Source organism: Delphinapterus leucas, chromosome 6, assembly GCF_059928025.1.
Source record: "Delphinapterus leucas isolate spDelLeu-1000000601 "Yukka" chromosome 6, BTC_Dleu_Yukka2, whole genome shotgun sequence".
Taxonomy (NCBI): Eukaryota; Metazoa; Chordata; class Mammalia; order Artiodactyla; family Monodontidae; genus Delphinapterus; species Delphinapterus leucas.
In genome coordinates this window covers 41791239-41819136 of record NC_143134.1, presented here as the reverse complement: position 1 = coordinate 41819136, position 27898 = coordinate 41791239, and the positions used below count along the sequence as shown (strand labels likewise).

The 27898-nt window shown below is 42.4% G+C and overlaps 1 protein-coding gene across 1 annotated transcript in view; it reads left to right on the top strand.

Moving 5' to 3' along the window:
• NTRK2 (neurotrophic receptor tyrosine kinase 2) overlaps positions 1–26945 on the top strand; it is a 166002-nt gene extending 139057 nt beyond the window's left edge. Inside the window, exon 12 of the mRNA XM_030759451.2 lies at positions 21566–26945. Coding sequence (XP_030615311.1) covers positions 21566–21603 — 38 coding nt within the window. The 3' untranslated portion in view covers positions 21604–26945. The remainder of the gene's footprint in view (positions 1–21565) is intronic.
• The last annotated feature ends 953 nt before the right edge of the window (positions 26946–27898 follow it).

Sequence of the window (27898 nt, the reverse complement as noted above, 5' to 3'; positions counted from 1 at the left end):
CTGTATGGATGGGACTTAATGAACTCTGTATGTTCTTTCCTCACCTTATCCTTTCAAATGTGAAAAGTTAGGCAAAACACTGGGTTTTCAATTCCAATGTCCACCCCTTCTTAGCCGTGTGACTTTTGGGGAATTTCTTAACCTCTCAAAAACCTCTCTTTTCTTCATTGCAAAACATGGTGATGATTATTACCCTACTTTACAGAGTTGCTGTCAAGACTGAATAGGAGAATTTCTATAAAAGCCTTTTCTGGTGGGTGGGATAGTGTGCAGAGAGGTGGTTGGTCTAGCTCACTAGCCAGTTTCTTGGGTTTGAACTTGGGCTCCAGCACTGACTAACTTTGTGAGTTTGGCCATGTTACTCAACCTTTCTGTGCCTCAATTTTCTCACCTCTAAAAGGCAATAATGATAATACTACATATAGGGCTGTTATGAAGATTGAATGAATTGATACATGTGAAGCACTCAGAAGAAAGTGTAGCATATGGTTGACGTCACTTATTAGCTATATGACTGTACATAGTAAGTGTAAAAATAACATTCAGTAAGTTTATTATTAATTTTAATGATTAGAATCACAATTGTAATATTTTATTATAATATATATAATTTCCTAATATAATATTACCTTTGGGAATTAAAATATTTTATAGAGACCAGGAGTAGTATACTTGATAAGAAAATGAAAGTGAAATTTTTAAAGAAATGGGAAAATGGGAGGAAAATAAAAATGAACAAGAATGTACATTTGGCTGATACTGATCAGATTTATTGAGTCCATCTGCCATTTTTCGGGCATTTGGTTGAGTGTCTTCTGTTCTATATGCTGGGCTATAGAGAGGAGAAATTCACCCTGGAGAAGTATTTGCTGAATGAATTTGCTGAAGAGCCAGTCAGAGAGAGCAATGTGATACACTCTGTCATCCGTGTCTGTTCTGGGGGCTTGGATGGGGGCTCTTCTGCCCCAGCCTCAGAGACCCAGGGCTGGTTTTATGTAGAAGAGGGCACTTGAGCTTGGCTGTTGAAGGTAAGAGTCCCCCAGGCAGGGAATTAGCAAAGGGAAATCTGTGCAGAGGTTTGAACTTGAGGGATGAGGGTAGGGTGGGGTGCTGTGGGGGAATGGTGTCATGTGTGACTGAGACAGATGCATGAGGACAGAAAAGTGTCAAGTACTATCCAGGTAGACTGACCAAAGGCAGCTGACAGAGCGGGAGAGGGTGCTTGGGTGGCCTGGGATGGACTTGTACCTATAGGGAGCCTGGAGATGACTTAGGTAGGAGAGGGGCTTCATCAGCCTTGGGAGCTACCATGAGTTGAGGGTAGGGCTCAGGTCCTTCCAGAACAGGTGTCTGTTTCTCAGCAGGGAGAAACAGACCAGAGAACACAGACCAGAGACCTGGATTGGGAAGGCATAGCTGTAGGAGAGCTGCCAGAGAATGAGGAACAGGGAGCCTTGGGGACCATAAAACTGTGGAGGGGGAGGGGAAGAGATGGTCAGATGGAGGCTAGAGAGGCCTGAAAATCGTGTTAGAGGAATCAAGGGAGTGGAGGCATTTAGAAGTAGGCTGTGCTCACCAACACCAAAGGCCTCAGCTTGGTCAACTGGAAGAGGCTGGAGAAAAGGCCATTGAGAAATTGTTGCTAAGGCCTTTGTGGTGGCTGTGAGGGGATGGCCAGGAGCGGCAGGGCCCAGAGGCCCAGCTCCAAGCGAGTTGAAGAACGTTTCGGTTCTGACATGGCCGGAGCTGAGGTGTCTGCCTCTCCTTTGCGACGAGAAGGGGAGAGAAGAAGCAGAGAGGCTCTCGGGGACCTGCCCGAGAGAAGCTGCTGCCTGTCCTCAGGTGTGGCCTGAAGAAGTGACCACTAGGGGAACGAGCTTCAACCGAGCAGATTGTGAAATTGCTGAGCTCTTGGGGAATAGCCCGAGGCCCCGGTGAGGTGAACTGAATTAACTGTATCCGTGCCAGATCTTGAGAGCCCAGAGCTGACACTCAGGGTTCGGTCTAGGGATACCAAAGAAAGACAAGTTTGCATCATAGAACCTCTGGGTGTTTGACCTGGAAATGCAGGTCCGAGGCCGCTAGTTCAGCTTCCTTGGGGAAACTGAGGCCCTCAGTGACCCTTGAACTTGCCAAGGTCAGCTTGGAGTTACTGGCAGTCTTAAATCCAGGAGGGCTTTCTTGCACCTGCAGACACTCCACTACACACCCCTCCAAAGCTTCTGTCTTCTCTCTTCACCCCCTGCTTTGTGCCCTTTCTTGCCCTCTGACTACAGAGATTATCAGTCAAGCTCATCTTAACCCTAAACTTTCTGACCCCTTTTCTATCTTCCTACCCATAACAGCTCTTGCTACTCTCTTCGCAGGGTCTTGATAGGTGGTTGGTTAACAAAATAGCTTGTATATTAGGGATACATAATAAATAGCTTGTGTACTAGGGTGGCAGTGGATGTAGTGGATGTGACATTCTATTTCTTCCAGGTAATACAGCTGCATTGCATTTTAAATATGGGTTTCTCCCCAGTGCATAGACATACTCTCAGTCTGTAATCTAAATGGTCTATATGCCGATCTCAATATTCTATCAGAGAAAACTTTTAGCTAGAAAAATGAAGTCAGGCAAACTTTTACTTAAAAATTATTCTCTTCTTTGCTGTTACCTTCTTAATAAATTTCTAAGGGAGGCTTAACCATCAGTCCCACAAAAGGAGCAAAAAATAATACATCTTTCCAAGGCAGTTGATTGTGGATCAGTTTTTCCTTGGCTATTTTAAGTAGTGGTGAAAGAAAATTGAACTTTCTTCTCGAACATGTTGACAAGAGAAATTTTACTGTTTCCCACCAAGATGTAAGGATGAAGATTCCTGGCTTGGGTGAGAGACAGGGGACTTGAATAGAAGAACAGAAAAGGAATCCATTAATGATTTAGAAGACTGTTTCACTTCCCTACCTTGTAACAGAGAAACAGGGCTTGATCAATATTCTCAAGGTCACTCAAGGATGGTATTTGCTATGTCAGCTAGTCTTTTTTAGAGTTTTGTAAACCATCCCATGCATCCATCCTGAAAGGTTGGGGTGGATATGGTGCAGGGAGATGGGGTTTTGAGTGTGGAGCCAATGCGGGTGTTGGAGGCAGTGTGGGTATGTGTGGTGGATATATGAAGGGGAATCTACAGTACAGTTTCAGGGGGTTGAGAGACTAATTTAGTTCAAGATAGAAACTAGGGAATTGAGAGAGAAACCCCTCTTAATGATTGCCGATCTGCACCGATGAGGCAATTACTATTACTAAAATGAACCCTGGCTGTAATGTGGTTTTATTAATCGATGTGTCTCCTCTTCAGTTATTTCTGTGTCATATTTTCATTGGCTCTTTCCTTTCAAATGTAACATTGCCCCCTAGGGATTTGCCTAGTAGAGTCATGTATTCTGTTTATTTACTTTAGTATTCATTGGCTTAGTTGAGCTTTTTAGAACAGAGGCTCTGTGACTGACTACTGTTAGAGAAATGTGAGCACCTTACCTCTTCTGCTGAATGGAGCAAGTGTGATGCTCTCTTGGTACTTACGAAGGGGACGTTGATGGTTGCACAACCCAACATCAAAATGGTGACCGGGAGATGAAAGGGGGCCTGGCCTATGACCCCTCTCCCTCCAGGAGATGTGTTCCCTTTGATCATCTAATTATTTGAGGACTCTGACCAGAATATCTAGATTAATACTTAGAGTTAACTGCTTTTGCCCTAATATTTACTTATAGTTGCTTATGTCTCCATCAGCCAAAAACCAAACAAACAAAAAGAGCCAAATAACTGACCATTCTCTCTACAACATTCCAAAGCAGTCCTTGGTTCCATGCAGACTCAAAGGTGCGCAGAACCAACAGTGATAACAGTTATTTTTAAACGTTTCTCTCCAGAGTTTTTCTGACTGTGGACACCTCAGGAGTAGACACCCTGAAAACTTCTGGAGAACACATGTGGTTTCCAGTCAAAAAACTATGCAAATACTTTCAAATGTTTTCTTGACTGTGGTATTTCCTCTCTATTCATTACCCAAAGAATGATGTTTTGTCATTTATTTAGAAAAAAAGCAAGTGGAGAAATTCCTCTTTCTGATTGGATTTTACAGTCTTATGAGGCAACACCCCGGAGATTAGAATCTCATATTTTAGGGAAAAAGGTTTTTTATAGTTATCTCTGGGTTTGAAAGATGTTGTCTAAAAAAGCAACTCAAGCTTGAAAAATGTCTGGACTCTTTCAACATATGTAGCCACTGGGAACATGGTAAAACAACAAGAAATGGTTTAGTTTCAGATGGGACGTTATTTCTTTTAAGCCTGTCCATGAGCAGACAGGCATTTGAGGGGAAGTCTCTTTACCCTAAGATTCCGCATCCTGGGAAGAGAAAGTTTTGTTTTGTTTTGTTTTGTTTTTTTGCGGTACGCGGGCCTCTCACTGTTGTGGCCTCTCCCGCTGCAGAGCACAGGCTCCGGATGCGCAGGCTCAGCGGCCATGGCTCACGGCCCCAGCCGCTCTGCAGCATGTGGGATCTTCCTGCACCGGGGCACGAACCCGTGTCCCCTGCATAGGCAGGCGGACTCTCAACCACTGCGCCACCAGGGAAGCCCGAGAAAGTTATTTTTAATCCCAGTTGCCATCATGGAATATGAAAGAGAAAACCTGATTGTTCTTTCATCAAATGCTGCTGAATTATCCTCCTAGTTTTAATCAACCACAGCAGCAATTCCACTGTGGAATATTATGAGCAGAGTTAATTATAACTGTTTAATGAGGCAGATCCCAATTTTCAGTAGATCATGACCCTTCATACATTAAAGGAGAGAGATAGTTCACATTTTTATTCAACTGACATTTGGTTAATATACTTCAAACAAGTTTTGGATATACCAAGCTGATTATGAAATGGACTTTGTCCTGTTCATAAAATGCTGTTAGTAAAATAAAAAAATGCTTATGTTGTTCTTGTCATTTACCAGCTCCCTGATGTCAGTTTCCGTTTATCAAGAGAATCCTCCATAAGAAATATCATTGTATTTCTGTAAACGTCACTAAGTTAGCAAAAAAGGACTGGCCTTTACCATCAGTCACATTCAGATTAAAATCTCTTCTTGGCTACCTGCTATCGTTCTGGAACAATAATAACAATACTACCCTTTGCTGAGCCATCATCAGTTTGAGCCTTATGAAATTATCACTTTCCTAGGCTAAGACAGTGGTTAAACAGAGGCCTTTTCATCTGATTCAGACTAATGCATGTGCTAAGGCATCCATCTAGGAGCTTATAGATATCATCTCATCTGGTTCTTTCAACACAGTCTTAAGGAAGATGTAATTATCACCATTTACAAATGAGAACACCTAGCCTTGCCCAAGGTTAAGAAAGTTGCTCAACGTCACACATTAGAAAGGTGGAGATTTAAACTCTGAGCTACCTTTTGACCTCAGTGTTTCATAGCCTCCCTGTAGAATAGACGTTATATAAGTCCCCTAAGCCTCGATTTCCTCTTCTGTAAACAGGGAGAGCAGAGCTGTCATGAGGATTTGAGATGACACGTGGGAAATGGTTCCTACGGTGTCCATTATGTAGCGATGCTTAATAAAGTGCATCTGTCATCACCGTCAGCACCACCATCAGGGTCTAACATGCCACTCACTCAAGGGTGTGTACAGAACACACACAATGAGACGGTAAAGGAAGGCAACTGTGTGTGTGTGTGTGTGTGTGTGTGTGTGAGATTACTGAGGTCTCTTCTCTATTTTCAGTAACTCCTTGCACACATTGTAGTGGTTTGAGCCTAACACTGGCACATGCATTTCACCCACTTCGCTATTTTCAAAACAAAAGAGAAATTTGGGTTGAAAATGCCCTATCGAGAACAGAGGTGTCTGTGACAAATTGGCTTAATTGAAAACAACTAAAAAAAAAAAAAGTCTCCTCGTTTAGGGCCGGGTGGTGGGGGGGAATCAAATTAGCCATGGAGAATCTAAGTGGAGGGTTTTATTGATTGCTGTAGGCATGACCTAAATTGCAGAGCGTGAGTCATAATGAAAGTACTACTATTTCTGCGCTACTAATTGAGAGGCAGCATTTTTCATATGGTGAAGTTGGGGATGGTGAGTGCGGCCAGGAATCTTCTCCCAGCTGTGTCCCACTGGCGCCGCACTGCTTCAGGGCCATTTGCCTGCCCTGAGGCATTCGTTTCTCCAGTCACAAACACAGATGATAATTTTATGAAACGAGATTTTGAATTTTTCCAGAAGACACTTGGGGTACAGCGTATAGGTAAGCTTATATTACACAGGTTGAGATATTTTAACGTGAAAGAATTTCCATGCTCTTCTATTTCAGACGGAGGGAGGACAGCTAACCCTCCTACTGTGTGGATTACAGAAACAACTACAGAACACTTGTGGGCCAAATCTGTTTCTGTGAATAAAGTTTTACTGGAGTATGGCCACGTCCGTGTGTCATTGTCAATGGCTACTTTTGCACTAAAAGAGCGGAGTGGAGTGGTTGCCTCAGAGGGAGACCACGTAGACAGTGCAGCTGGGAATCTTTGCTACCTGGCCCTTTTCAGAAAATCCATGCCAGTCCCTGATGTGGAACACAGAGGGGGTGGTTTCAGATAACCTGTTCGACTCCACACAAGCTCAAGCTGCCTTCTTTTCATGTCCAGAGATGCAAGTTTGGCAAGGAGGGAGGCTTGGTGGTCTCAGGTGTTGATGTTTGCATCTGCCTGGGGCTACATCCAGGAATATTTTAACCCTACCTTCAGCATTTGACAGTATTACCAGGGGACATTGTATCTGTGAAAACACCCAACTACAAGAAAGAAGATTTGGGAGAAATTGACTAGTAATGAGAATGAGGCATCACCTCAAAATGGGGGCTTCCGTGTCCATTGCCATTTGTACATTTATTTATGGGACAAGGGCAAAGGCTCTTGAGGACTCTTTACTTTCCTGTTTGGGAGAGAGAGTTAACAGGTTAAAAAGGCAATTCAGATGGGCTAACAAAACGGCACAGTGAAAACGAAAACCAAACCGAAACAGTACAACGCAGTATGCGTTGAGGTTGGATATAGCTGTGTTTTATTGTTTGTTAGAGATTGGGAAAATTATTTATCTTCTGTTTTCCTGGACCCCCCTCCCCTGCCCCAAATTTCTTTGTCTCCTTGATCATGTAGCTGAGGGCAGCATTCTTCTCTCGGGGTCTTATGTGACCCTTTCAGAGGCATGGGGGAGGTTTCGCTCCCCCACTCCCTGGCTCTCTGGGGCCCCAGGGTGGCTGTCCCTAGGGCATTTCTGTCCTGTCTCCCCACTCAGCCCCGCATTATTGTAACATGGGTCATTGAGGAGAGTTCCAGGTGTCACACAGATGCCACAGTGTCACTTGAAAGCTGATTACTTCTCTCTGGTTATAGGTAGGGCTCTTTAGTTTAGAGTCATTCTTTCCCTCCATCTTTCCCTCTTTCCCTCTCCCTACCCCTGAGAATAACGAAAAAAGCCCAAAGCTTCCTTGAATTGTGTCATTTAGAATTGCAAGCAAAAACAAGCAACCACTTAGACAGAAGTTTATTTGTTTCACACAGCCAGAATTCCTGGATCCAAAGCTTGTATGGTGGCTTAATGGTGTCTTCAGGGACCCTGGCTCTTTCTGCCTTTCGTTTCTCCTATCCTTAGCAGGTAGACCTTTTCCTCGTGTTCATGACCTTGTGGTCTCAAGATGGCTGTGTTGCCTCCAGGTTTCAAATCTACACCCCAAGTAGAAAGAAGGAAGAAGGCAGTGAGATTTGGCCTTTTAATTCCAGAAGAGAGGACCCCCGCCCCTGGACTTCTAGCTGTACCTCAATGACCAGGATCGTGGCCCATGCCCACCCTTAGCTTCAAGGGAGACTGGGAAATCAATTATATTGGCTTTTCTCCCTCAAAAAGTAGAGGGAGACAAGGGAAAAGGGGTTTGTGGATGGATTTTGCATAGCCAACCCACGATATCTGCCAAAGGTCAGATAGAAGCACTCGGAGAAAGAGCAGTAAAGCTGTTTCAAAAGACGGTATGGCTCTATGATGTCATAGGATTACAATTTGTGTAGTTTTTCTGATAGTTCAAAAACTCTGGCTGACTCAGATCATGAATTTAGTGAGAAATTGGCTTGGTGGAGTATTTGGGCATCTTCTGTGAACAAAGGAATCACCAAATCAATTAATAGTTTAATAGTGGAAATAAGATGGGGTGGTAGGAATCAAATTCCACTGTCTTAGGGAACAAACCTTTAAAGCCCTTTAGAAGAAATCTCATGAAAACAGTTGATGAATTATGTAATTTTAAGCTCTTCGTTACTTTTGGGTAAGGCTGAATTACCCCCTACTTGCCAAAACATGCTGGAAATGCTTTATTGGCTTAATTTCGATTCCTATATGTATACGAAAGTAATAAAGCTGCATTTCTTTAAACATATTTCATAATTTAGAGCTTTCATAAATTCATGCTGGCTTTTCTTTCTAGTATGCCATAAATTAGATTCTACTGCATATCGATCATATCGTGGTAAGAATATTGAAACAGTATGAACGTTCATTTAAGGAGGAAGCTTAAGGTAGCAAAGAGTAGAGGAAATAAGGTAAAAACACTATCAGGCAGGTGGTTGCATTAATCAGAGATCGGCAGACTATGGCCCATGGGCTAAATGCAACCTGCCCTCTGTTTTTATAAATAAAGTTTTTATTGGAACAAAGACAACTCATTCCCTCACATATTGTGTGGCTGCCTTTATGCTACAGTGGTAGAATGACATGCTAGCTGTGACAGAGACTATATATCCCACAGGGTTGAAAATATTTACTATGTGGCTCTTCCCAGAAAACATTTGATAACCCCTGTATAACCAGTCATGGGTGATTCTGTGATAGCTGAACACAGTGACTGGGTTCCACTTCCCCTCCACGTGGAAATCAATTTAATGTTTCAGTAAAAATAAAATAAAGTAAATAGGTAATTTAGCAGAAATGCATTCAGAACTCCCAGACCAGATCCACTGGGACATTTATTTTCAAATAAAAATCAACTGGTTCCATTTCTGTCTTTGGCTTCCACCAAAAGAGAGAGGCTCTCACCATGTTGACATTTTGTTCCAGCTCTGAGTCTGTAGCCAGCACCACAGCGCCCTGAGTTTGCCCTTTGCCAGCTCTGTGTCCTTGAGATGAAAGGGGTAGACTGTCTGGGGTGCATGGGCTGCAGGGTCTCTGAGTTTCCTTTCTTCACTAAGTTCTCTGATTCTGTGACAACATAGATCATTTCTTATCTAAAACACGAGGATTCTTTTTATTCACAATATCAACCCTGAATTGTCTTCTCCGTTTGGTGCATGTATTGACCAGAATGTCCAACAAATTAGGTCTGTATTAGTAAACATTTGCAACTCTTTTTGAACATACAACATTAGCTGTTTCAAAGGGACAAAAGCTAAGAGCTACAGTGCAGAAATAGCTAATACTTATTGAACGTGTATTAGGTGCCAGACCCTGTTTTAAGCACTTGCTATGTATGTATTAGCTTATTTAATCTGCAGGAGCCCCAAATTAAATACTATCATTAGCTCCATTTCACAGATGAGGACACTGAGACAGCCTTCCCAAGGTCGCACCATCATTGTGTGTTCTAACTTCAGACCCTTACTCTCAACCACTCTTTCTCCTACCTTCCCATGGGTCAGATTTTGCATAGCAGCTATTCTCCACCTTCACTGCAATCAAGGGGGAAAACAAGTATGAGAGATGCAGGCTGGAGTTCCTAGAAATTACGGACACTTTTGAAAATTAGAACAAGACTTTTTTCACTTACCAGAAACTTACTCTGCACCATCAAGATCATCCTCAAGGGTCCTCTTCTCAGCCTCTTCCTCTCCTAAGTCAGATTAAAAAAAAAAATTTAGGACAATAGTTCAGGCAATACAGGTTGGAAACTGGGTCATTTTTGTGAAATCATCTTTCTTTGCCAAAACGATTTTTGAATTCTTTCTCGGAATTAAAAAACAAACAAGCAAACAAACCATGTGGAACAGTCTGTGGCAGATGGTTATTTTGGCTCTAGGTGAGTTTTTGTCATTGTACTCTGGGACAGAGAACTCTTGCTTTGTACAATCATCTGTTATTTCAGCAAACTGCCAGCTAGGAAGTATTAGAGCTGTGATGGTTTAGGATGGGAATTTTTCTTTTTCCTAGAGATTAGCACAGAAACTCTCTCCATGTGAAATCTGTAGGATTTTAGATGCTGTGCTACTGTGAGTATAAACCAGAAATCTAAACAGTTCAGTTGAGGGTGGGAGAGGTGAGATGGAATTAGTTAAAGCACAAGTTAGCCCTCTTCTCCAGGTTTAGCTTCCCCTGGAAAATACAGCAATAAGCAGCTAAACCTCAGTGCTTTGTGACCACCTAGAGGGGTGGGATAGGGAGGGTGGGAGGGAGATGCCAGAGGGAGGGGATATGGGGACATATGTATACATATAGCCGATTCACTTTGTTATACAGCGGAAACTAACACAACACTGTAAAGCAATTATACTCCAATAAAGATGTTTAAAAAAAAAAGAAAAAACAAAACAAAAAAATAAACAGCTAAACTGTGGTGTTCATTACGAGCACAAGTCCCTAATTAATTTATTTTATGTTAATTAAGTTTATAATTATATAGTAAAACATTTACTTTCTCCCTCAAGAAATTGACTGAATCTTCTGAAGGGGCTTTGTGACTGTAATTTAGGTGCAATTAGCCAGTTAAATTTAGTTAGGGTTTGGTTCATTTAGCTACTGCTGGAAGGTGTTAGATGGGAGGAAACGAGCGACGTCTCAAGAGGCAAACCTGGATCTAGAGGATGTGTGTCTGGAGGCTCTCTCCTGGCCTTGGAGCGGCTGGTGCAGGTGTCTAGGACAAGGGCAAGCTGAAAATCTATCAAGGTGAGGTTTCATATTTGTTATCTATGTGTATTCCTCAGTTGTGGAACTGTAGACTCCTAGAACTGTGGATGAAGGCAAAATCCTTTTGCAAATTTGTTTTGTGGCTCTGGAAGTGAACTGAAGCCATGGAATGGTTCTCAGATGTCTTCCACCGTGGGTGTGAAATCCCTGAATCCCTGGCACTGGCCAGTCTTCAGACTCAGTGATATCACCAACCAGTGGCCACCATTTTGGCATCAAAAAGCATCTTACCTCCTGAGAGTGGTGGGAGAGGACCCTTGGCCAGCCCATTGGCTCTGGTAGCTATGGTTCGGCACAGCCCTCCTCCAGCAATCCCAGGGCTTCTAACTGAGAGGACCACCCTTTTGCAGGAGTGTGAAGATGGAAGTTTTGGGCAAAGTTCCCTTCTGGGAGTTTTTACTTTATAGCTCATAACAAAGAATTTATCTGGACCTGTGACTGAAAATGCGGTTGAAAGCAGTTGTTTGCAGTGGCTGTTGAATTGACTGTATGCAGGGTTAGCGTGTCCTGCTCATGACTGTGACTGGAAATCTGGAAAGCACTGAGGCAGGATTATTCTAGTGAGTAGCACAAGGGCATCCCAGCAACACCCCAGTGGTGGGTGGAGCAGGGGTTCATCTACTTTAAAGTCCCCTTGGTTCCTGAGGCATTTGTTTCTTGGTGGATGACAGAGGTCCTTACTTTGGATAGGAAGCTGGAGAATTTTTTGTCCTAAAGTGCTAGGCTGAATTACACAAGATAATTTAAAAAAACATTTTGGTATCCTGTTATCACAGTGGAAGGTGGCTTATTACTGTGTGACTAGTGAATGAAACATATACTTACAATAAGGATTTACTGTATAGCACGGGGAACCATATTTAATACCTTATAATAACCTATAATGGAAAAGAATTTTAAAAGAATATATATATGTATACACACACATATGTATAACTGAATCACTTTGCTGTACACCTGAAACTAATACAATATTGTAAATCAACTGTAATTCATTAAAAATCGTATACTTAAACGAAATATGATCACTTAGCCCCCTTCTGCCTTTGTTTTCATCTGTAAAATGAAAGTGCTAACCTTCCTTTTCATTTCACAGTAAGCAAATGATAGCCCCCTTCCCAAAAGAAGTGTGTTAAATGTGACTCATATATACTTGAAAAGGTGTAGGGAAACCAGATTTTTATAAATTGCCATATTTATTTTGCTTACGTTATTTAGTAATATTTTCAGAAATGGTGTATCTTCATTTCTGATTGGTACTTAGCTTTAATGTTCTTTGCCCCCAGTGTTTTATCAGAGTAAAACAAAACAAAACAAAACAACCACAGCAGCACAATGGCAAGATAACTTCCAATAAAGTAGAATCTATATTAGGATTTTTAAAGAGGAAACCATATCATATTGAAATTTAGAACATAAGTTCCACTCGAGAAACAAATATAGTGATGTCAACATATGCAGCAGTTCTTCCCAGTCCACAGGAGAAAATGAGAGAAGGACCCAGAGATGCAGAGACAGTAAGACATGAGAGAAGGAGAGAGAAAAAGAGAGAGAGAATATATATCCCCAAAAAGTCATTTTGACAGCCCAGAAAAACAAATCAGGAAGATGGAAAATTGGGAGATGAAAGTGAAAGACACTTGGTTACACAGCCTGGAACCAGGCAAGCATTTGTGAAGGTATCTTCCAATCTTGAGAGCTTTAAGGATATAGTCATTAATTGGTTCCAAGTCATAGTGAGCATTTACTACAAAGTCCTAAATGGGCTCAATGAATGTGGACCAAGGTCAGGAGAGAGATTATTCCAACTGTGTTTTGTTAATCAGTGGGACAGTTTGGAATTTCTAAGGCTTGGCACTTTGTCTAAATGTCATAATTCTAGCAACTGTCTTGAGCTGAGGAAACTGTAAATGGCATGGAGAGTATTAGGTACTCATATCAACTCTAGTCATCACAATATATTAGATTTATTTCACCTCTGTTCTAGAATGGGCAGTTGAGGCAATTAATATTCTAATTCCAGTGGTAGCTTGTGAGTAAAGTTCTAGGGTCTTGAATAGTTAAACGATGGATGGTAAAGGGCCATAATTATGAAGAATGAAAGAAAAAACTTATACTCCAATCATTCCTGCTATGCCCATGTAATTATACTCTGTCCTTTCGTCTATGTGACATTTTAAAATTGTTACAGCTTTCACATAAGGCGATGTGTTTGTCCCTCACATGTCTTTCTTTGAATGCCTCTTGTGCTTACGTAGACGGTGATTTCTGTTTTGAACTAAGAATATGTGTAGAGTTACAAGGTAAATAGCCTTTTCCTTTTAATCACTTTGACTCAGCAAAGAACTTCCTTAAGGTATGGAAAACATTCCTTAAAATAATGTCAGATGTTTGGCTATACTAAATTTTCATTAAAAGAAAAAAAACCAAGAATACATTGTTTTTCCAGTGTCTTGGTTCTAGTTGCTTCTTGGCATGGTTGCTATAATTCTTAACCAAGCTATTATATTTGGTATGCCATGTATGCCATGCATACTTTATTTAAAAAGGAAAATAAACTGTGAAATCTGGTGTGTGTAAAAATGCACTCTCTTGAAAATTCAGAGCTTTCTCCATGTGTGAGTTGTACCTGAACCAAAGAAATATGAAGGGACTTTCTGTGTTACCACATGAAAGAATCAAGGCATCGAGAGGATCTCTCCATCTCTCAGATAGGGGTGTTGCCATGCCAACTCTGAGGCTGGCATATGTCCAGCTGCCGTAAGGCATTGCTGCAGGGTTAGTCAGGGTAGTGAGGTGGGATGGACTTTTTCCAAAATGAACTCTTTGAGCAAATAAAAATGTCACAACAGTGGAGACTTCCAGAACTTCGGGGTTAATTTAAGTCATGTCAGGGGTTCTGCTGGCTGCCTAAGTCTGAATGCATATAAGGCTGTGACTCTGGGATTGACTTTGCACTTTTCAAGTTTCCTATCGAGAATAGAGTGTGACCTTCATTTTATTGAGGCTTTTTGAAATGGGTCACCTACTACTCATAAGGAGCATGCAGACCATTGGCTGTGGCACCAGAATCCTGTGGGTTCTACCTGATGAGGAAACACTTTTGGAGCATAGATCCTGTTCTTGGTGGCGGGAATGGGCTGGTACTCTTTTAGACTGATGAGCAGTTCTGGGATATTGCCTTATAAACCTTGCTAGGGTAAGAGATGACCACTGGAATTTGAGTTGGATTCACTTCTGAAGGGTCTGATCTGGGACTTTTAACCTTTACCTACAAGAGAAGTGTCAGGTAATGTCCCACACAGGCTCACCAAGGGCAGGTGAACCACCTTCCAGACCCAAAATTCCCCATCACATCTCAGAGGCTGTGGAGCAGAGGCACGTTTTATTTCTCATTCTAGTGAGATATCATCTGAGATGATGGAAGTCCTTCTGCTAATGGTGTCCTGGAGAAAAGGTACCAGAGAAAAAGGGCACGTTTGGGTGGAGGACCTCCTTCCCGCCCCGTGATCATCTCCTGTTTCTGAATTTGGGCACATCCACTTCTCTGGATAAAAGGCGGAGGCCAGAGAAGGATCTTTGAAGCCAGGCAGCTTGCTGTGTGTGCCTGCAGCAGCCATGGAGGCAGAGCTGTGGTCTGGGGGCAGGAACCAGGGCAGCTGGAGGTAATGTCATTGCCTGCAGGGCTGGGCAGTGAGGAGGGAGTGATGCAGCAGCAACACATGAGAGAGGGAACCGTTGCAGCATGGGGGAGCGGCCGCACAAACTAGACTCCTTGAAGAGCCACAGGTAAGTCCTCAGGACGTGGCCTCTGGCAGTTTCACCTTGTCTGCACCAGATCATTGGATGGCACCCCACCTCCCAAGATGTCCCTTGCCAGACAGCACAAAGGCCTTTGTTTCTGAGCCCGTTCTCAGGCAAATTTGGATAATTCATGTTTATTGCTGTCAGTTCGTGGGGATTATCAACTCCACTTCTCTTTGTTTTGCCTCCTGGAATACTTGGTGCTTAGCTGAGGTTTCATTATCTTGTGCACTTTGCTAATTTAAATGGAGATGAGATTTATGAGGTACCTCTATTCAGGTGAAGGTAATTTGTTAGACCTTCCTCTGCTTTACTGGAACCGTTAGTGGGTCTGACTTTTCAGCTTTGCAATAATAAGCAGAGACACTGGGCACTCCAAAGACACCCCAATAGTTGCTTCCTTAGCAAGCATCCTAAATATTAATAATCTTCAAACTCTGTTTCTGAAGTGTGGCTTGGAGTGCCTAATGAAAAAGCGGTGCTCCAGGACAAATTTTATTTTTACCTACTCTCTTCTTTGAAGGATCAGCTTAAACTTGGACATGGCTTTGTGGTACTGCTCTGAGCCTTATTATCTCCATGTTCACTTTCCAATAACTGGGGTTACCCTCTTTACATGCTCCCAAGTGTATCAATAGCAATGCTTTTCCTTTAAGTCCTCCTCCTCCTGCTCTTCCTTCTTCCATCTCCTACTTTCATCTTCATTATTGTCACTATCTTCATCACCACCCTCATCATCATTACCACTGTCACCACCACCATCACCACCATCACCACCACCACCATCATCATTTACATCACCCCCCCCCATCACCACCACCACCATCACCACCATCACCACCACCATCACCACCACCATCACCACCATCACCACCTCCATTATCATCATCACCACCACCACCATCACCACCATCACCACCACCACCATCACCACCACCATCACCACCATCATCACCTCCATTATCATCATCACCACCACACCACCATCACCACCACCACCATCACCACCATCACCACCACCATCACCACCATCACCACCTCCATTATCATCATCACCACCACCACCATCACCACCATCACCACCATCACCACCCACCACCACCATCATCACCTCCATTATCATCATCACCACCATCACCACCATCACCACCACCACCATCACCACCACCACCTCCATCATCATTACCACCATCACCACCACCACCTCCATCACCATTACCACCATCTTTGTCACCACCTCCATCATCATTACCACCATCACCACCATCCGACAGGCTCTGGCTGACCCATGTCCACTTCTTTTCTGTTGCTTCTGTTATGCATTATTTACTTTTCTAGAAATTTATTTCCAGATCCATTTTGGTCTGTGGGCAGTGGTTTCACCCACAACTGAGCAGAGCTGAGCAACTTCCTTTGTGTGTGTTTGAGGTTCTTGCTGGTTTCTATAGTTATAGGTTAATTGAGCAATAGGTTTTGTGTCATTTGTTTCCTGTTTGGACACTAGACTGTAGTACTCTGGCTTCAGGTACTAAGAAGAATCACTGTCTGGAGTATTTTGGCAAAAACAAATCTAGACACAAATTTATATTTGTGACAGCAGCAAGCACATGGTCTTCTATAATGAAATTGATAATGCCATGCTTATGCACTGAGTGTTTGAGTCATTGGTGAGTGTCTGGTCTGAGAATCATGAAGCAGTGTCTTTAAGAAGATATCATTTCACCTTACAAAGAGCTACCCTATAGATTTTGCAATTTATGTTTATTGTCATAAGCCAGAAAGCAAGACACACCGTACAGGAGAACAATAGATTGATTCGTGTTTCTCACTGTGGTTGTAGTGAAAGCCTTCTGAGTATTTTAATGCCTGAAACCACAGGCTCTATCTTTTTTTTCCCTATTCTGCCTACAGCACTTTTAGGTGATTCCCCAGATAACGGCAATGGCCTGGGTCTTTGGATAAACTCCCCATCCTAGGTGAAGTCACTGACATGGTAGTGCTTGTGGCCTTGGACACTTTTCACCAGGCCACTTTTCATAAGGCCCTGCTGATCAGATCACATCCTCCTTAGAATCATTGAATTTTAATTGTGCAGTGGCTTTTGCTTTCCTTACATATTCGAGCTTTGCCAAGAGCTTTGTGTTTCCTGCTTTAATTTTCAGCTCATAACTAAACTTCATTTTGCAAAGTCAAACCAGAGCTTTAAAAGCTATGCTGACTATCCTCAGCCATTTGCTTTAGTTTTTTGCCTCCAGCTAACAAATGGACAACAGCTTCCTTTTTTCCATTCCCACACCCCATAATTTTGATCATCATGAGAATTAGAATGAACTAAGTCTAGCCCTTTTTCCCCAGGAGCTTAAAATGCTTCATGAGGAACTCACTGGGTGTTCTTGTGTCTAACTCTGCAAGCTTCAGTACACTTCTGACCAAATGTGTGATTTTGTACAGGAAGTTTGAAGTGATTTGATTAACCCAGTTACCAGTGAGAAGCAGTGGACCCTACATTGTATTGTCTCCTCTCCTCTCTTCCATTTTGGTTCTGTTATCAAGTCCATCAAAGTTCTCCAATAAAACTCAGAGTTTAGATATTACTATGCTAAAACTTAAAATGCATTCTGTCCTTGGTAGCATGCGAGGCAGCGTAGGGCATAGCAGATGTGGAGACGTGCTCTCTCTGCCCTCCTGTGCTTAATGTCTGGGATGCAGGAAAGTAAACAGAAAAGAAATATGAGTTTAGCAAAAGTACAAAAGAAGAACATGTGAATGAATGGAAGAGAATGCCAGAGAAGTTAAGAGGGGGTGAACTAAATTCTCGTAGGAGACGGCTTTTACAATGGACCCTCAAGAATGGTGAAGGCTTGCTTGGTGGAAGGAGATCTTAGGAGACGTGATGGTGTGTAGACAAAAGGAACATCCTTAGGAAGCAAAAGGGGTGTTTGAAGAATGGTCAAGCAACTTTTGGAATGAGTGCAGAGAAGAAAGTACCAGGACCTAAACTTAACCTATTGGGAAATTTCCACCACAGGTGTAGGTGATACCATTTTAAAAGATGGACTGACCATCCAGAGGTTTAGATATCAGCTCTCACTCTGTTCCTGGGTGACCTTGGACATATCACAACAGCCATTCGGGCTGAGTCACCTATAAAATAAAATTGAAAAAGCATGACAGCAAGGGCTAGTTGATGCAACAACCAACAGATATTAAATGTTCCACAGATGTCAAGTTAGGACAATCGGGGTTTAAGCCCAGGTGCTGAAATAAAACGGAATTGCACCTGGCTCAAGTCTAACATTGTGAAGGAAACCTTTTGCCCCCACCATTTCCTAGGTACCTAATACTATGAGAACACAGGAGTATATTCTCTGATTTTTACCTGGTAAACATTTTCCAGAAGGCTCTGGGGACATTTGCTTTGCTTTGCTTTCCAATGAAGGTGAGCTGCTATCCTGGCACCCTAGCCGCCATCCTGTCTCCAAAGTGGCACCGTGCCCTGCAGACACCAAGCTGGCCGTTCTCTACTTCTCCAAAGACAAATGTGATAAGATTTGCTTTTTTAGATTGCAGCTGCATCTTTCTTCCGCTCCCTTCGCATCCTTTCGACTCAGCAGTTTTCCTTTTTGCTCCAGATAAATTGCTGTTAATTTAAATGTACTGCAGATCCTTGCCATTTTATGGCTGATTGCTTCTGAGTAATAGGAGGAAAATGTGTGCACGTTTGAATGTAAAGAAATCTAAATGAGTCGGAAGCCAATGGCAAAGAAAGCACAGTGCTTCACTGACCTTCAGCCCTCCCAGTCCTTCCCTTTGGAGAGGTCAATGAGCAGATCCGGAATCAGCAAATAGCAGAGACACATCCGGGTTTTTCTTCTCTGCTTTCAACTTTACATCACATTTCTCATTCAGCACCTGCTTTATACTTGTTCTTATTTAGCTCAACTAAGTGTAAGCAGTGGTGGCAGAGTTTCTCTAGAGTTGTTTTTGATAAAGGAGCTGTTGTCACGATAACTACCGTACACCATCGGAATTCTGCAAACGCTTCATAATGTCACATTGTCAAAATATCTATATTTCAGGCTCAGAAGCTAGACAGCTCATTTGGCTGCTAAACCCACAAGATGTTCAGCCATTTGTTGTGGTCTAAAAACTTTCCCCCTCACTAGGAGAAAATAATTATCTATTGTTTTATATCATTTTGTGGCCCCTTTTGTGAGTTTCTTATAACATGAGAGGGCATAAGTCATAAGATCCCGGTAGGTAAATTGGGGCCCTAATTGAATTTTACTGTCAACCCCTTGGAAACATGAAGCATTGGATGCATTTCCTTATAAATAGTCAAGTCTTTAAATCAAACTAATTTTTCATGAGATGGTGGCGTATCTTAAGTGTATCAACAGTATGTGAAAATCAAGGGTATGGAGAGGAGGCTGACGTGCCTTCCTTGAGGTGAGGGGTGGTATAAGTGATGCTTTGAACAGAGACACTGCATGTTGCTTATCATTGTAACAAGTTGGCTTTTCCTCAAGAAAGTCATCGAGTGTGTTTTTAGGGTGGCTTCACTTGCTTTTCTTGCATGGGTGTGTGGAGCTGAGATGTGTGTCTCTGAGAAGGGTACAAAGGCAAAGCAGAAGAAGGTTAAAGAGCGACACGACATCAGCCTAGATGGGGAGGATGTTGTTGCAGCCTGAGTGGATGGCAGTCCGAGAGAGCTTGCATTTAGCCAAGCAAATTGTGTCTCCCAACTGGAATAATTAAAGAGCCTGTAGTGGAGGTTGGGGAAGTTCATGACAGAAGAAAGTGGCAAATAGAAGCAAAGGAAGAGCGGCCTGGCTCCGATTAAACACTCTGACATCAGTACACTTTTCAAGTTCCTGTACCATAACCCCAGTGGAAATAAGATTTTCATTAGCAGTTTAATCTGTTCTGTTATTTTCATCAAATAAACCCTTCAGAATTGCATGTGCAGAGAAACTGGTATATTGAATCAACAAATCATTTCGTTTGGGGGTGATGTCTTCTATTTGTATCACCAAGTGTTTCCTGTTTTGGCGAACTTGGCATCCTCAAATTACTCCACTTGTTTCAGTGGGAAGGAATTTGAGATCCACCCTCTTAAAACCTGAAAGGGTAGCTCAGGTGTTTGGTTAGTTCATTTGGTATGCTCGAGCTATGTGCCCCACTGTGTACTTCCTAAATTCTCAGTGCTTTGTGGGAGATTAAATCCATAAACGATGTTTGGCCTCTGTCCCCAGTTATTTTCCTGAGACTTGGAGGGGCGGGAGAGAGAAATGCCATGGAAATTAAGCTCCGTGGACTCTTTTAGTGTTGTAGTAAATGATGATACAGATTAGTGATGGTAATGACAGCTCTGGAGGCAGATGACACCAGCACTTGGCAGACCAAACACCAGGTTGAGGAAGATCGAGAGTCTGGAGGGTAGGGTTTAGAAGCATCTTCCAAAGCCGAACTTTAAAACGTCTTGGAAATATCTTGGGGGTCTCTACTATGATGTCATCTATTTTGTCACTTAGGAATCTGATGAAGATTCATGCACATTACCCACAGAATTCTATGTGATAGACCCTTCCCTGTTCCTGCTGGGTTTTCATAGGCAAGCTCACAGAGAGTTTGTCCCTCCACATAAGGTCATGGCAGGGTAGCTATAGCATCAGAGCACCTGGGTCAGAACCTGAGCTCCATCACACACTAGCTGTCTAACCTTGAGCAAGCTGCTTCACTCTCTGGGCCTCAGTTTTCTCACCAGTAAAGAGAGTGCAATAATAGAACCTATCTCCTAGGGTTATAGTGACATTAAAAGGACTGATGTGGCAAAGAGCTTAGAAGACAGCCCCACAGAAAGTAGATTAGCTTTTACCTGTTGTGTAAGTTATTCCCTCATCTTTCTCCATCTGTGGCCAATGAAGTATTTGAAGTCAAGGAATCCATTTTCTTTATTTTTGCACCATGCATTACAGTGTCTACTATTTGGTCAGTTCTCAGTAAATGTTTGTAGAATGAATTGATGTTAAGTATTATATATGTTTTATATATTATATGTACTAGACACTACATGTCTTATATTGTGTAAGTAATGTATATACATACAATATACTTCATGTTGTATACCATATGCTATGTAATAGATTATATATATGTGCCATAGGTATGGTATGGTACTTAAATATAGGCGGTTAATTATTTAATAGTAGGATTTCTGAAAAAGAATCTAAATCTTCATGTGGGCTCAATATTGTACTGGTTAAAGCCAGCCAGTTCTCTGATATGGCTGAGTAATTAATCAGTTATTTTAGAAATAACTTGGTTTTATAGGCGGGAAAAGAAAATGAGAATTTGGGTAGATATTTGTTTTTGAATTTTATTTTTTTCCCTATATATAAAAATTATTCAGGAGTCATCTTATGTTGTGCACAGATTTCTCCTCCTTAAATTAAGATGTTAACATCTGATACAGTTGTGGGTGGAACCGTGTGCAGAAATCCTTTGCATTTCTTTCCTGTGTTTATGTGCCACGTAAAATCAGTCTAAAGTTTAAAACTAAGTTGCTCGGTAATGAGACTCCCATTTTCTCCTGATTTCTGTTTTGTAATTATATTGTATTTATGTTTTCAAGCATATTCCATGTTGTGTCTTAATTTTGATTTTTATTTATTATGTTCTTTTAATAGTGACTGTACTTGCATGTTAATTTCCATTGATTTTTCTTTTGAGCATGACTTATGTTTTATTTTGTGTTTCTTTTAGGTTTTGTTTTGTTTCATAAGATCCCACTGGATGGGTAGCTGAAATAAAGGAAAAGACAGAGAAGGGGGCTGTGGTGCTTGTTGGTTGATGCTGCCTTGTAAGCTGGACTCTTGGGGCTGGCATTGGCTTCTCCCGGGAAGTGCCACTGATCTGGGGTTTTCTGGTAGATGTGGGTGGTGTTTGCAGGAGATACTGCACGAAGCCTGCAGGTGCTGTGAGCTGTGAATGGGGGACACCAATGCAGAGACAGCTCACAGGCAGCTAAGAAAGTCAAGATAACATCTTAAATTAATGCTTCTCTTTTGTTCTCACAATCGTTCAAATACAAAATGGAAATGAAATGCCATTGGATTGTGCTTCTCTTTGGAAAGGTGTGCTGTTTGACCATACTGGAAATGTATTGATTTTCAATGTTTCTGTTTATTAAAGGTGAACTGTAAAGTTTAAAAAAATCTAAATTTAGGGACAGGTGTCAGTACACACTAAACAGTCTAATCTCCATTTAACATGAATTTTAGCATTGTTTTCTGCTGTTGTTTAATCAGTACTGAATTCAGAAAGTTTCACTTTCCCACCTAGAATGCAGTGACTAAAAGAGTTAAGGGCATATCCACCATCGCTGTGGGGACTCGGGGGTATCCCTGAGAGGTTCTTTCCTTTACTGGTCATGAAGGTCCAGAGCCACGCAGTCAACAGTAACGATTTCCTTAAAGTTTATCACCAGGCAAAAAAAAAAAAAAAAAAGAAAAGAAAAAGCTATTTGGTCAGGGGCTGTGGATTTCAGTTAGTCATAGTCAGTTCCAGAAAAAGAGTGAAATATATGCATATGGTGCATATGTCCTTTTATTTGACCTCTGTGATCCACCTGCTTTTTAGAAGTTTGCCGAGTAAGAAGGCCGCAGCATCTCATGCTGTTCCCATGACAGAAGTGCAGCTTTTCTACTCTGAAAAGGCCTGTGAGCAGAATGGCTGGCCTGCTGTGAGCAGGAGACTATATTCTAAGAAGCCTAGTCCCCCTACAACGTACTACACTCTGCTGGGTTTTCCTGGGCTGGACGGTTCTTCCTGACCCCAGCAGCACAGAGGTGGCAGGTCGCTAATGAATATGTGCTTTATAATGTCCAGCTTCAATGCTGCAAGGGCAGCCTTAGAGCTACAGAATCCTGTATCTCTGCCTTAGTCTTATGTGGACAACTGTCTCACGCACTTGGCCTTCACGGTGGCCTTTGTACGCTTTGCTTAGTGTGCAGCAGGCAGGATCCCTGTCCTGAAGTGAGGTTTGGCTGCCCCTGCCCCGCTTCACACCTTTCTTGTTAGGGGAACTTCAGAGCCAGGCCTGGAGCATTTTGTTTGAAAACACAATTGGCTCTGACTGTGAGCTTCTGCATATAGATGCCACAGCTGAAATGGAAACTTACTGACGTTTTCAAAAAGCCTTTTTTGGAGGGGAGATGGTTACTAAAGTTTTGCAGTTCAGCTTTAAGGTTTTATAGTTTTTTTAACTAGTCCAACATGTTTGGAAACATTGTTTTGAATCCTGTGTAACCAAGGCATTAATCTCAATAAACCAGGATCCATTTAGGCACCGCTTGATATAAAAAGGTTATGCGTGATGAATATTTTATACTCTGTCTTTTACATTAGCCACTAAGTATGTTATTGCTTGATGCAGACATTTCACGGAGTCCTATGGATTACAGCATTTGACTTGGCTATTCTATACCCACTCCTGAAAGAAGGGCGGTTTCTCCAAAGCATAAACAGGCTGCTGTTCTCAGAAGTTGTCTTTCCAAAAAGATATTTGAGTGTGAGGGCAGCTGACCCTGCGTATGGGGAGGTCTCAATATTCTCTGAATTCCCATTTTCTTGCTCACTGTTGAATGACTGTTCCTGTCACTACTTAGATTTTGATCTTTCCCCAAAGTGTTGATTTACAAAAAGGCCAGCTAATTGTAGAAATCCTGCCCCCTGAAAGAAAAATGAAGTTCAAACGGAGAGCCAAGCAGAGGCTGTCAGGATGGCAAGGGTTCTTAAATATCGGCCATTTGGTACAATTTTTTTTAAAGCTTTTATGTTATTCCGTGGAGCTATAAAAAGGCAGTGAACAGTTTAAGGACTATTTTAGAAGTATCCCAGACCCTAAAAAAAAAAAAAAAAAAAGAATATTCGCCCTCAGCAGCTAAAAGAATTGCAGTGTAGATTTTTGTTTTAAAATGGAGAAAAGTGGACAGATAAGGCAATTGAATCTATCAACAAGCAGTTGAGACATCTCCTAGGGAACGATGAAACCATCAGGCTATTGGAAAGTGGTTTCGTATGGTCTTGTGTTCTTTTCATGTTTTTTTAATCCCTGAAGACCTCAATCAGCAGCCCAGCTTCTCATTTCTATACTCCAGACCACCTCTGTCATCCTTTGCTTTTGATGTCCCCTATAAGGAATCTTTTTCAAGCTTCCTAAAGGCACGTGTTGTGCATTTTTTCAGCAGGCGGCAGTTTCGCTGAAATCAAGTCTGTCACCCTCCAACAAGGCTGTGGCATTTCAGTTTGAGGCAGGTACCCTAAATGAACAACGTGAGCCGGATAAGTGAACACCCTCCGCTCCAGTGGGGCAGCTGTCACCTAGACCCAGCCAACTCGTGCCTCCCAGGGATAGGCCCAAATTTCCAAACCTTCTGATTCTTTAAGAGAAACTTGAAACCTGGACATTTTATCTGAAATGTCCCTATTTTTAAAAAGTTGGCTCAGTTATTTTTAAAACATTATGTAGGCCAACAAAACATGTCTGTGGGCTGCCAGTTTGTTACTTTGGTCTTAAAGCAAGATCATTGTTCTCTTAACGTATCCCGCTATCTTGCCTTTGCTAACACACTTCCTGGCACCGCCGTCGAGCGCTTTAGTACCCTTGAGTTTAGCAACCCGGGGATCTGCAGCATGTCACTTAATTTGGGGCTGTCTTATAGCTTCGCTAGCTGGGACCTTGGCTCTCTCACCCTGCCTGGAACTCTCTTGTAGCAATGCTTTCCCCCAGTCCCCCAGTGGGCCCCACTTCCACGTGGCCAGAAGCACCTAGAGAGTCCTACTTCCTGTTTTGTCTGACACGACTTTCTTTTCACCGGTGTTCATGTCGCTTGGTCCTCTCAGGGGCAGCCAGGTTCAGATGGGAAAGCACATGGCCCCATTTCATGGATGTCCTTAACATACCGATAGGGCCATTGGTAAAAGAAAAACAGGTGTGTCATCTTCAGGAGGCGTGGTTCAGGTCCTGTATCTTGAATCGGGTCCCACTGAGACCCTCCGAGGCAACTGAGAAAGATGAAGAAACTCCCACTGTCATCATGTGATACATCAGTCTGAGGCCAAAGGAGGTCCATCTCTCAACAGGTGAAGTGAATCCCCACATACTTTAGAGACAGTCGGATTCAAGGATTTTCCCTCCTGGTCTCCAGCAGGGACTGGTTTCATTTTGACCCACGGAGTCTTCTTTCCAAGAGTAAGGAGCAGAGATGAGACGTGAACAATCCCAGCTCCAAGCCCGCAATGCAGAACCCAGAGCTTTGCTTTTAGCTCCAAGTCCTTCAGGTAATCCTGAATCATACCCAGAGTGGTTGAGGCTTGCAGCTCCCCCTCAGACAGAGCAGAGGCCATCAGGATTCAGCAGCTGTAGGAGTAAACAGCTCAAGGAGTACAGGCAGGAATTCAGGTCACTGCCAGGAGTGAGGGCCAGCATGATGGAGGCGCTCCTGCTTTTCCTCTCCTCTTTATTTTTTTCTTGATTGTCTTAAAAACCTTGGCTCTTTTCTCTCTCTCTAACATTCCAAATTGACTCCATGACAAACTGAGAGTTTATTTTTATTTGCTTTATTGGTTGCTTTGCACACACCAATTTTTTTTTTTTTCCATTGCAAAATGGAATCAAAGCAGTAACCGGGACCGATACTAACTCTTCTCTCTCTCCCCCCGAGAGTGGATGATTTCTGCTTTCACCTGCTCTATTGTTTTCTGTCTAGAACTCCTCCCTTTGTTTTCATCTAATTTCCTCCCACTACAATAGAAGCTCATTTCATCTTCTTTTGTCCAGACTCTAGGTAACAGACAGATTCTATAAAATCCAGGGTCTTCACAGGGTTGCTGCATGCAGCCACGTGTGCTGTGCCATTCCTGTGTGGTCAAGGTCGGCGGACCCCTTGGGGTTCTGCCACTCAGCAGACTGGACTCCCAGGAAACTAGGACAGAGGTAGCCATTCTATTAAGTGTGTTCTGTTGTGTTCACACACCTACAGCACCTGCAAACCATGTCAGGTTTGTTCAAGGGCACCTGGGAAGGTTAAGGACCCTGCTGGACAGGGCAAGGATGTAATTTTCTGCAGGGTGCTGCCAGGCTGAGTTAAGTTAACAGAGTTCCCAATCCAGAAAGTGACATGAAAACGGTTGTTACAGAAGGCAGTTTTCATCTCAAGTTAGCCCATTTCCTTGTTTTGGTCTTCAGGAACAAAGGGACCTTCCAGCCATCTGATTTTGACAGAGAAATCACCCTGAGTTTAATTTAGGCTAATGTGGCTTGGAGCCTTGGGCTGGTCATTAGTGAGCACCCAAGATGGGTTGACATTGGCTATGTCAGGAGTCTTAGTTTTCACAGAAAAATAAGTGTGTGAAAGGCAAAGAAAAGAACAGAGATTTTCACCACCTTTATTTTAAGACAGTCTGTTTATGAATGGAGCTTCTATAAACAAATATAAAATAGCAAAAGATTCTATTCACAGTGTATACATATGTCAAATCATCACACTGTACACTTTCAATATCTTACAGTTTTCTTTGTTGATTATACCTCAGTGAAGCTGAAAAGACAAAAAGGAAAAAAATAGCAAGAGACTCCAGAGAACGACAAATCCTCATTTCGTGTTCAGATCCATTTGCTGTAATCCATATAGGCAGCTTGTGAATCATTCTCATGCCCTGTTTTTTTCCCCATAATGTTCCAGGTCTTAAAGTCATTTTTTTCATGTTTCCTGTAAATAATGGATAATCATTTTTATTTTATTTTTAAGTGCTGTTTTAACAATGTGGGTAGACCATAAATGTACTTGCTGAATTCATTCATTTTTTTTTAACAAACCAATAAAATTTTATAATTTATCTCCATGTGTCTTGCATTCTCTGTAGGGACTTGTATGTTTCCCCCCTTCTTCAAGTACATACCATCACCCCATGTATCCTTGGTGGTGTCCAAGACTAAAGGTGTTAGAAGAAAGTGTGAGAAATGTCACTGGGAGTTTGGGGGGAGTCCCAAATCCACTGTAGATTCTGAAATAAATCTCTTCTAAAAATACGACTTTTAAGATTTTCATCAATGTGAGTAATACATTTATGGTTTACTGATTCCTGCATCAGATCTATTTTCATTGGCTAAAAGGCAATCCTGAAAAACAGCAGAAAAGTTTAAGGGAATTAAAAAAATAAAACTTATATCCAGTGAGAAATTCTTCGGTATTTTCAAAACTTGGAATGACTCGGCTTCCTGAAGGAGGTATACTTGGTGCTCTGCCCCTCCATTCTAAGTAACTTTGTGGTCAAATGGACATGATGACCTGTGCTTCATGGGAGGGGGAGAGAGAGGAAGACAAGTGGGCATGGAGATAAGGTACCATCTTGAACCTTGACTGTTAACCTGGTGCCCGTACTTCACACTCCTTTGGTCTCCATTTCCTGCCTGGCCACACTGTCTCTTCTTCGTTTTCCCCTTTTCGGATAGGAGCTAAAAGCAAGGTTCCCAGCTCTGATTCATTTGAGACTGCTTTCACCTTCTCGTAACCTTGCAAAGGTTTTTGCTCCAAATCGAAGACTTAGGGATTAGAAAAACGTGACCTGATGTTCTACTGAGCCAAGTATGCTGACTCTCTTCAAAGAGCCTGGTTAGTGCTGGTGACTTGTGCTTTCTCTAAAGGCCCTTTTAAATTTGCTGAGCTGAGAACAGGTTTTTTTGGCCATTGGAAAGTTGTATGGTAATTTGAGGTGGTAGGCATTGGATCCCAGCTTTGCTCACAAACTGAATGACCTTGGGAAAGCTATTTCATGACTCCATTCCTCAGATGAGGAGGATAGCAGTAGTGCCTCCGCACTGGGCTCCTATGAGAGTTGAATGAGGTGGTGCACGTGGGGGGGGGGCACTTGGTATCACTAATAAAAATACTTGGAAGGACGTGGGTTTGCACTGCGCTTGGGTGTGCCTCCGTAAATGCCCTGGAATCACAGACTCATTTGCCTGTATTGGTCATACGGCGATTGCGTGGGTACAAATAACGGAGTCTAAGTGAAGGGGAACTTCCCTCCCTG